Source organism: Hippichthys cyanospilos, chromosome 4 (assembly GCF_059441005.1).
Source record: "Hippichthys cyanospilos isolate Australia breed blue-spotted pipefish chromosome 4, RoL_Hcya_1.0, whole genome shotgun sequence".
Taxonomy (NCBI): domain Eukaryota; kingdom Metazoa; phylum Chordata; class Actinopteri; order Syngnathiformes; family Syngnathidae; genus Hippichthys; species Hippichthys cyanospilos.
In genome coordinates, this window is record NC_142372.1 from 5,927,028 (window position 1) to 5,937,344 (window position 10,317).

Genomic DNA, 10,317 nt, shown 5'->3' on the forward strand with positions numbered 1-10,317 from the left:
GAGGCCAATTTCTGTTAGCAACTAGTACATGAAAGTTCTGATTTGTTAATTTTGCTAATTCTACATTCTATTTATATTTAACTCCTAAACTGAGAAAACATTCAATTCTTTACCTGATTTGATTCCAATTCAAAAACATTCGCCACAGGCATTTAATGAAGTTCTCTCACAACATGCTAAGGCTAATTTGTGTTTGTAACTACTGATTTGTTAGCCTTTCGCTAATACATGCCAGATTTCAGTTCTGTTAACACAATATAACTTCAGTTATGTAGACTCTAACAATGTCTATCTCTAAAAAAATCCACCCCCTGATGCTATTATACATTTGCTAGCATTTAGCAAGTATAATAATTAGCTTGATTTCTTTAGCTTTGAAACATGTCTTTATCACTTATCAAAAGTATTGCGACTCAAACTTCTGTTGGGATTCAGCATACGACGATTATGTGTTCTCTCACTATATAACAGCTAATATTCAGAAATGTATGCTAATGCTAAGTTGTGCTTGCATTTAGTCACACACATTTTTCACATAAATGTGTAAGAGCAGTATGGTTTCCATATGGGTGATGAGAAAAAGTTTGTTTTCGTATAAACAAGCTGAGTGTTCACATGCAGACAGAACGTGCTCTCAAACCCAAACACGTGTACCCACGTACACAAATATACACAGCAGGCACTCGTATCATGCAGTTCACTCGACGGAAGAAGCTGATAAGGAAGCAGCTGTTCTGTGTTGATGCGCCGGTTTTATGGGCGTATCCAAATTTGTAATACCGAGGCTACCCATTTTCTAGTCGCCAAGAGGCTACAAATATGGAGAGAGCCTTTATTTATTTCTCTTATCGTACTCTTTGTGCTATTTTCTTCAAGTATGAAAATATCAATGTCTGATTAATGATGAGATGCTGTCCAAAACAAAAATAATTCAAATGTTCCACGGCAACTGGTCATTTGCATTTGACTCAGGATATGTGTAGACTTTGTCTACTGTTGTGGCCTCTCAACATTCTTATTTCCAATGAAAAACGTGTACTTGGGTTAAACCAGATGTCCTGGTTTAACCAGGACAGGTTGATATGTGTGAGAACATTGCTGTCATCTACATCTTAAGTGATGACACAACCACCAGAGTGACTAGTGATCAAATTTGGTTTACATAGTTCCTGGGGTTTTTTTTCCCGTATGAAATTGTAGTGTCACTTTTTTCTTTTGAATTCTGAGAAGAAAAAAAAATCTGAAAATTTGCTCATCAGATTTGTACTGCTATCGACTTTTAAATAGAAGTTATTGCACAAACCTTTGCTGATGTGAAGGTGAAGTGAGGATGAGCACAGTTGGTAATTTCCTGAATCCACATCCTGAACCACGACACCACTGTCAAACAAAACATGCATGTGTTGAAACTAGATGTTTCAACTTTTTACAACTTTATATGTGAGCACCTAAAACAAAGCACTTTAGATATTAGAATATGAAACGTGAGATTTGAAGACTTTGAAATTGTTGGGGGGTTACAAATGATAACATTGGACGTCAGACTTTTACATGTGATGTTATCAATTGATACCATTACTTAACATTTCACTCTAAACAATGTATATTTATATATCTTTAAATAGGTTTATATCTATCTATCTACTGTATCAATTGAAAAAATGGCTCGCATTAAATGACTGAATAGTGAAACTGTAATTTACATGAGTTGACATTCAGTATGAGCTTATTCAAATCATTCACTGAGTCATTTTCTTAAACAAAGTCATCAAGTAGTTATGTTGCCATGATGAACGAGTCGTAGTCATCGCTTTGTCGCCCGTTGTCATCCTCATTTGATGGATTTTACAACTGCTCGTCACCAAATGAACCCTTTTGATTTTAGTTATATACTGTACTTCTACAACTGTTGATTTTGTGTCTCGCGTATGACAGTTAATGATGTTAAAATGTTCAGCAAAGAATATTTACGTCGTCAGTCATATCTGGCGAAAAACGATAATTTTTCTCCCTCGTTGAAAATGTCAAGCTACCTACACAAATTTCTGCTTGAGAACTACATATAGAAATCTACTCAACCGCAGCTAATTTTAGTATTTCCTTGAAAAGTGCGACGGTTCTGCACATTCCGTGCAACTGTGGTGAGTCTGTTTCAGTTTACAAGCACGTTGTATGTCAAACCTGGTAGAGGTGATGGCAGAGCAGCTTGTGCCCTGCCAACCGCAGTACGGGTCTCGCGCTAACACGCACTCCTCACATGTGTCTCCATAGTGTCCACAGTCTGCCACGTCCATCTGGACAAGCTGTCTGCTCGAGCTGACGTAGAGCTTTTCCTGTGAAGTACTTAATGTTTGTTTAAACGAATTTAGCTAATGGGGAGGATGCTTACTTTGATTGACTCACAGAGGAAGGATGGAGGACAATGGTATCAATATGAGCTCTGTGGGCGAAAGGTCTGTATTCGGCCATGATGAAGGCTGTGTTGTTGTTCTCCAGCACCTTGTCCACCCCTCCGCAATCTGAGGGGGGACATGTCAGGTGGACACAATAAAGACACAAGACACAACAAAAAGCTCAACTGCTATCACCAGAAAGTTCAATCAGTCAAAAACAATTTGGGAAAACTGCTTCACAAATATATTTAGACTACATCAAATAGTCAGCAAAAAAAGGCAGGTGTTTTATTTATTATTATTTTTTTAATTCCTTTGACTTTGTCATTTGTTTTGACCAAAAGACAGTTCTCCTGGCTATTACAGATCATACAGTACATTCTTTCTGGAAAGAACTTCAGCCTAATACAGACTGATGAATTTAAAGTTATATTCCAAGTGCCCTTTGTGAAAGAAATCATACATTAAATTGTTATTATAACGTATTTATTTTCTGTATTGCAATCCATCTATGCAGTCCTTGTGCATCTCACCCCATTCCTTAGATAGGGCTGTTGATGCAGATAAGCGTGAACTGGAATTTTGCTACACCTGCTGGATTAGATCAGTGGCACCTGACTATCTGCAGTTGGGCTTTTCGTTGTGTCTTGTATTGTGTAATGCTTTATTGAATCAAAAAGTAAGTGGGGCGACAGCTCTAACAGCCTTTGAGCAAACACGAAAATGGAAGCTTAGTTGTCCCTTGCTAGCAAGAAAAGTCAATCTTGGCTGGTCTGAGGTATTATTTTGATGTTAACAATTGGGCTTGTCTTAGCCTTCTCTATAGATTTCTCTAACACCTTTTTGGATATTATTTTCTTCAGGTTTATGGTTGGCTAAAGTGGAAAAAGTAACTTAATCATCTTTCGGGTTTTGTAGAAATTGCTTTCTCCAGGAAGTCACTGATGGTGTAACAGTTAATTTGCCCAACTTCCTCACAGACAGCATGGGTTCAGTTCCTACTCTGATGGCGTGACAGTTAATGTGAAAGGTTATTTGACTCAATGCAGAACACCATTTAGAAAAAAAAAAAAAATCTTGAATTGCAAATAATTACTTACCATTATGAAGACATTATGGAATTATTTGGCCAATAAAAAAAAAAACAATCAAAACAGAATACGGTTTATAATTTAGAGACCACAAAGTAGGCAACTTTTGCCCAGATAACATCAGTATCCATCTTAGAACATTTTCTAAGTCATCTTTTTACATTGTGATGTATGCTCGAGATTGACTTTCAATTCATAGTTGGGCATTATGATCAAGAGTTTGGCTTGAATTTCTTGACCTCTTAATGTGTTTGAGGCATTTGAATTTGAAGATGTGTCAAAACCTTTAACTGCTACTGTATCTCTCCTAATCAGTTTGTCTTTTCTACTCTTGTCCTCTAAACAATGGCCTCATTTGATGCTTTGTATGAAAGCCACCATCCACTTTAGAAGGGAAAACCCCATTTGACTGTCACCTAATTGCATGCTGCATGTAGCAAACCTTTTTTGGTGAGTGGTTGGTCGAGATATACTGCCCTGACACAATGAAGGAAACTTAGCCGTTTGTTATGTGACACTACTGACATTTTACCAAACAAGAGTCGAAATTAAAACAAAAATTCCAAGCGGTGTGACTCATGCCCAACAGCCTGACACACTAGTGGTGCTGAACCAACCAAACTAGATCATCTTGATGTTTCTTTAGGATTAGTTCATGACTATGTGGTAATATTGCCTTGGATGAGTACTATGGGAGAAGTCTGTGATTTTGCTTTGTGCAGGAAGTTTGAGTCACCACACCTGGGTACAAAAATCACACACACTACAAACCCCTGCTGAGTTGCACTGTTTGGACAACATCAAGGTGCATTGTTACAGATCACAGTGGGCCAATGGGGAGTAGATGTGACTAGGCCATTTGAGGCGAGACCAGGATTTGTCCATTGTTTTTAGCCATATTTTGTATTTCTATTGTGCAATGTAGAGCTTAAAAAAACAAATACTTAGTGTTACAATCCCATTAATAGGATACAAAATTTTAGCCATGTTCATATTTTCAACAACCGTGATTGACTTAAAAAATCCTGAATGTGTAAAGTTTAGTCACTATTTTGTTTTTAATTCAATAACTAAATTACTTTTCAAGTATAATTAACGCTGTTAATACATTTGTTCCACTTGCTGTCAAATAAAAATGACAGGAAATTTCAAGTCATGACCGATAACAGCTCATCTGTTTTCTGGTTTGGTCAAGTGATGTTCAGAAGATGAACCATGGTTGGATGTTACCTGAGCTGTAACTACAACCACCACCACCACCCACACACACAAACCACCATGCAATACTTGTTTTCGGTCACATGAAACTCACTTCGTGTCAAAAAGAGAAGTGTGTGTTCCTTTGCAAGAGCGCTGGCGTGGATGTGGGTGTACACATAGTGGCTGATGAGAAGTGGCCCTGACTTCTTTACAGGCCTCACCCACTGCTCCATTTCAGAAGTCATCTGGGTCATCTTCAGGACGTCCATAGAAAGATGTGTGCTGTCTGAAACGCACTGAAGAACCAACCAGTCTATCGCGAACGTCACATTAAAAGATCAACTGTTATTTTGACGTTCACATACCTCCCTGGACCTGACCCTCTGATAGTCTGAGCCTTTAAACGGCGAGTTGGAGATGACATCCTGGATGTCCTGCATGGAATAAATGCATACGGCGCTCATGTTCCTGCAACCAGACATGTGACACTGCTCATTTGTGCGCAAGCAGCAAAGAGATCCTTGGTGGTTTAAAGTCCTACCATTCATTCCTGAAGAGCGCATAAACACGGGTGTCCTGCCATCGCTCTGCGTGGACCGTGGCAATGTCCACCATGTCAAAGAAAAATTTTTTGCTCTCCGGGTCACCGCAGAAAAGCATGGCGCTCAACTGGGAGGTCCAGGTGAACTGCAGGTTGTTCTTGGGTCCACCCATGTCTGCCTGAGGAGAAACAACGTCACAGTGTTACGCCTATTGTACAGTTTGTGAAGCTCGACACCTTGTTAAACTAATGGCTGACCATCAGCACTAGTTTCATTCAGATGAATTTGAATAGTCACAAACAGCGTCGGAATGTTGCAAATGTAACAGCCAGTCAAAAACGCTTTGTAAGCTTTTGCAACCGAAATATACATTAAGGATGGGTCATAACATCGATTTTGGATTTGATCCTTTAAAAACTGAGCACTATCAAAATATCAGTATTTTGGCATCAATCCACCCATCCTTAAAATACATTTATGTCCAATAACTGAGAAAAAGCCAACTGCAGCCATTTCCAAGCCAAACCAAAAAAGTGTATACGGTACACATGTTTGAGCAACACAATATCTATATTTATGATTATCACAAAATGCACACTAAATACAAAAGGAGAGGCCAACCATCTAATGCTAAGCTCTTGCAATACAGTATGCTGTGTACTGTATGTGTGGATATATATGTGTATTAAAGCAATACTTAACTATACAGGGTGTTTCATGAAATGTGGGTCAATTAAAAAACAAAATGGTGCCATGAGGGTCACAGCAATTCGACAGAAATGTGCAGGGGTCAATTGCTTAATTTGCAATACATTTGTCCAGTTCAGTCACGTTGCAACAGAGCTAACACTCACCAAGCAAAACTGGGAGACATACGGAAGCCAAGTGCTCCTCCATATACTCAATTCTTTATTCCTCTCCTTGTAGAAGGCGTAAACTTTGTCCTGCAAAGGTTCATCTTTACGTCTGCTCACCACCAAACCAAAGTAGTGCTGCTCTACAGGAAGAAATAGAGATAAACACACACACCTGAACTCATTTGACAACACAAATATCATATGATTATTCAAAATAGCCTATCTCCATTTTTTGCAATGTGCTCCCTGTGGTGAAAGCCACACCTGTTTGCAGTGCACACTTGCACTGTCAGGCCATGGCATTAAGTACACATGCACTTTCTATTGACATTCGATGGAAAAGTTGCTTCAATAATTTGAGAAACTCATTCATCCATTTCATGTGTGAGCTAAAGCCGATCCCAGCATCACACTCACTTTTACACCTACAGACAATTCAGTCTACAGTACACAGACAGCCTTTGTGTTGAATATCAAGTTACCTTTATCATGGTTAGCTGGTCCCACTCGGTTCTTTCCAAACTTGTGGACACCCACGTACTCCTGGGAGCCGGAGTATGTTACATATAGCGAGGAACCTTCTGCAGACTCTGGAATGAAAAATAATACCAATAAGGAATCAACAATGGTGTTTGAGAGACTGGTCCTAAAAATTGCCTGGAAAAGACGAACCTTGAACCGACCTTTTTAAAATAGATCATTTGACACTTGTAGTTATTTAGTAAGTGGGGAAAAGATATTGTAAATTGTCAATCAAGATATTCCATAGATAAATGGAAGCTATAAGCAGCGTAGAACAGGCCTTAGCACATGTGTGTATATTATAGGTGTGCCAAAAGGTTCACATAAGAATCAAGATTCTCTTTTTTTTTTAAGAAATTAAAATCAAATCAGACACACAAAAAGCCAAATATTGGAGACCCAAAAAATCAAAATTGAATCATGAGACAGTCAAAAAGTCCCACCCCCAGAGTAGATATTTTAAAGATGTTGGTCAAAAGCAAAACTTCCTCAGTCTTTTTCAGCTTTGGGTTTAGAGACTTTCGTTTAAGGCAATTTGTGAGGCTGACACTCACCAACAAGTGCAGAATGTTCAGAATCCTTCAAGATGAAATTCCTGATGCTCCCTCGTATGCTCACCAGGTCGTCAGCTGCCGTGCAGGTGGGAGGATCCTCTGATGGCTTCTACTAAAGGAACACAGGAGGTCAGCAAAAAGTGGGCATTGTTCTGTTGATTTCAAATGTCTCACCGTGTCGCAGCAAAGCGTTGCTGCTCCATTAGTCCCGCACAGAAAAACCCGACTGCCGTCCTCCCTCTGGTGGGCCAAGACCACGTTGTAATTGCAAGCCTAAATGACAGTAGGAAGTGAGGACCAAACGGCGACCAATCAGAGGTGTGTGTGTGTGTGTGTGAGACTATCTTACACTTGGTGATGCTCCAGTGTCAATGCACTCGGTCCACAGCAACTTTCTTTCAACGGGAGTCTGCAATGGAAAGACTTTGTACGGTTGGTCATTGGCTTAACACTGATTGGGAATTTACGGGCATTGTAATTTCTAATAACTGTACCGATGATTTTCATGTTTGAGTGCATGACATGCATAAATAAGGGCTGCACAATTAATTGAGATTTAATCGCAATCACAATATTGGCTGCCATGATTAATTAAGCTGATCCACGGCGAGATGAACATTAAAAAGTCAACCAACCACTTGTTTGATTACAAGTCAAATCAAGCACTACCACCAGGAGGCAATGTTTCCCACGTTTGAATGGCAGAAGCATTGTATTTTCTCACCCTAATATATTATTTACCCGTGTGAAATGGCGTTGAGTTTCTCACCTGATTCTAAATATTTACAGTGCAAGCTTTCAATTGAGACCCATTTTGAAAAATCTGATCAGCAAAACATTAGAATAAATTTGGTTTGAAATGACTGAAAATTACATTTTGACTGCTAATTGATTCAAATCTGCTTAAAAGTAAATAATGTGCTTGATTCTAAGAAGGCTTGTTTATTTTTCATTGGTTTGCACTCAGGAAGTAAGTTAGCTGTGTTGCCCTGTGTGGCAAGTTTTTGACATTAATTATTATTCACTTTATTTATTTGAGTTTATTATTATTATTTTAAGTTTCAAGCCTTGAAGCCGTGTTGATATACTGCTTGTTTAAAAATAAGAGCAATCAATAGACATGTTTGACCAAACACAATGAATAATCGTAATTAATAATCGTGATTTCAATATTGACCAAAATAATTGTGATTATTATTTCGGCCATAATCGTGCAGCCCTAAAAATCTACAATGTGTGTGTGTGTTGCTGACTGACCAGTAGTATAGATATTTGAATTCCTGATCAATTTTAAATGATTGACTCAAACTGAAGTCATTAAGCAATATTTTGAAACATTTTTTAAAATAAATTATTTAATACTTTGCTCGTTGTTTACCTTAGGAGGATCCTGGAGGCTGAGAGAGATCAGGTGTCTTTTCCCGACAGCCAAGATCTTTCCATGATCTCGTTCTGGAAGAAGAAGGGTGTGGATATCCTCAGGTAAGGTCACACTTTTAAGTGTGAGCTCTGCCAGGGGAAACATCAAAGGATGAGATAGAGAACACACACATTAAATGGAGGCAAATTTGAATTTACAGACTGAGACTTGAGTCAAACCAGAAAGACCTGCATTGCTAATTAAATTACCTCTCAAATGGGATTTTATCAACGTTTTTTTCAGAAAAAAACATTAATCTCAGCAGTGACACTAAATGCCACCACCTTCAAATCTCATGAGACTTTATCTTCATGGATCTAGTGATTTTTCGCAAGTTTTGAGGGGGTGGTACGTATAACGTAATGAAATTCAGCAGCTGCTTAACTATAAATTTCCAGAAAGGTTTGACCAAAAACCCATTTAAATGTAATTCAAACAGACAGGTATAAAAAAAATAATAATTCAAAACTGTTTTTCCTCATAGGCCACTGACCAAGACAAGAAAATTGAACAGAACCCGATCAAAAGTCAAGATCACAATAATTACGATATAACTTGGACATGTCCACATTTTGCTATTCATAAAAGGTGAGGACTTTTCTGCAATCCTGTTCACTCATCAGACAATAACTACTCTTCTCTTCCCCCATCAGGTTCCCATTTTCAGAAAACAAAACGAGATCTAGACTAGAGAATATTCTCCATATCCACCAATAGAGCTCAAGGGATGGCATGGGGATGAGTTTTGTGGCGAAATATGGTATATGACATGCAAAAAAACCTGGTGATCACAAAATAAGTGTCATGTATGAGTTAAATACTGATTTCTTCATTATCAATTACTTTAGCAGCTAAGCAATAGCTGTGTAGTTTTGCTGTAAAATAGATTTCCGCTGTATTGAAAGCAAAAGTTTTCGTTGTCGCTTGTGTTGTGGCCTCAATTACTTTATGTTGTGTCCACAATTTTGTTTTGTGTCCATGTCCGAAAAGGTCACAAAAAATTTTTGTGCCTGTATTACACCGACCCACACACTCAGACAAGCAATTTCAGTCAACAACACATTGTGACTGCTCAACAATAGGCAGCGACGAGTGACAAAAAGTAATGAAAAGCAACATAACTAAAACACTCTCCACAAAGAGCCAATTTCACCGGCTAGCTCTCAGTTTGTCGTCCGCTTCCTGCTTTGATATCATTGAAACAACTTTGCCTACCTTCCTGTGTAAACATCATCCTCGGTATTTGCGTCGGTTCCTGTGAGTTGACACAAGAGAAGAGCCATAAAACCGAGAAATAATGAAAACACAGCATCGACGAAATGCTTGTCATCCTTCTGCGCGACAGCAGGGAAATGAGTCAAATGAAAACACATGCACTGACTACTCTAGCGCTGCATCTAGGGAGGAATCTGATTGGCTGTTGGCTAGCTCCCATTAACCAATCTGATGGTGGTTACCTTCCACCGCAGGTGTTTTGTACATAGTCATCAACTATAAATTACGTATACCTGTATTAATATTGGTGGTGGTGTTTTTTTTTCACTCAATTTATTCATCTCGTTAAATCTATTGTAAATTGATATTTTTTTTTTACCATGGTGATATGTAGATATTAATTCAGTCTTTTTTTTAAGTGTATTGAGTCATTCGTTCATCAGTTAAAATTAAATACAATAAAACCCAAAACCGCTCACTACACAGTCATTAAAATAAAGTTTAAATGAACGTTTTTTTTTAA

General features: G+C 38.3%; 1 protein-coding gene across 3 annotated transcripts in view; it reads right to left on the minus strand.

Moving 5' to 3' along the window:
• LOC148424406 (semaphorin-7A) overlaps positions 1 to 9,935 on the minus strand; it is an 18,915-nt gene extending 8,980 nt beyond the window's left edge. For all 3 annotated transcript variants that reach the window (XM_088413831.1, XM_088413832.1, XM_088413830.1), the window contains exons 1-13: positions 9,795 to 9,935; positions 8,538 to 8,668; positions 7,509 to 7,568; positions 7,334 to 7,432; positions 7,160 to 7,268; positions 6,566 to 6,673; positions 6,081 to 6,223; positions 5,226 to 5,404; positions 5,050 to 5,152; positions 4,797 to 4,980; positions 2,404 to 2,519; positions 2,182 to 2,333; positions 1,304 to 1,380 (exon numbers count right to left, since the gene is read on the minus strand). In XM_088413831.1, coding sequence (XP_088269957.1) covers positions 1,304 to 1,380; positions 2,182 to 2,333; positions 2,404 to 2,519; positions 4,797 to 4,980; positions 5,050 to 5,152; positions 5,226 to 5,404; positions 6,081 to 6,223; positions 6,566 to 6,673; positions 7,160 to 7,268; positions 7,334 to 7,432; positions 7,509 to 7,568; positions 8,538 to 8,668; positions 9,795 to 9,909 — 1,576 coding nt within the window. In that variant the 5' untranslated portion in view covers positions 9,910 to 9,935. The remainder of the gene's footprint in view (positions 1 to 1,303; positions 1,381 to 2,181; positions 2,334 to 2,403; positions 2,520 to 4,796; positions 4,981 to 5,049; positions 5,153 to 5,225; positions 5,405 to 6,080; positions 6,224 to 6,565; positions 6,674 to 7,159; positions 7,269 to 7,333; positions 7,433 to 7,508; positions 7,569 to 8,537; positions 8,669 to 9,794) is intronic.
• Between the last annotated feature and the right edge of the window lie 382 nt (positions 9,936 to 10,317).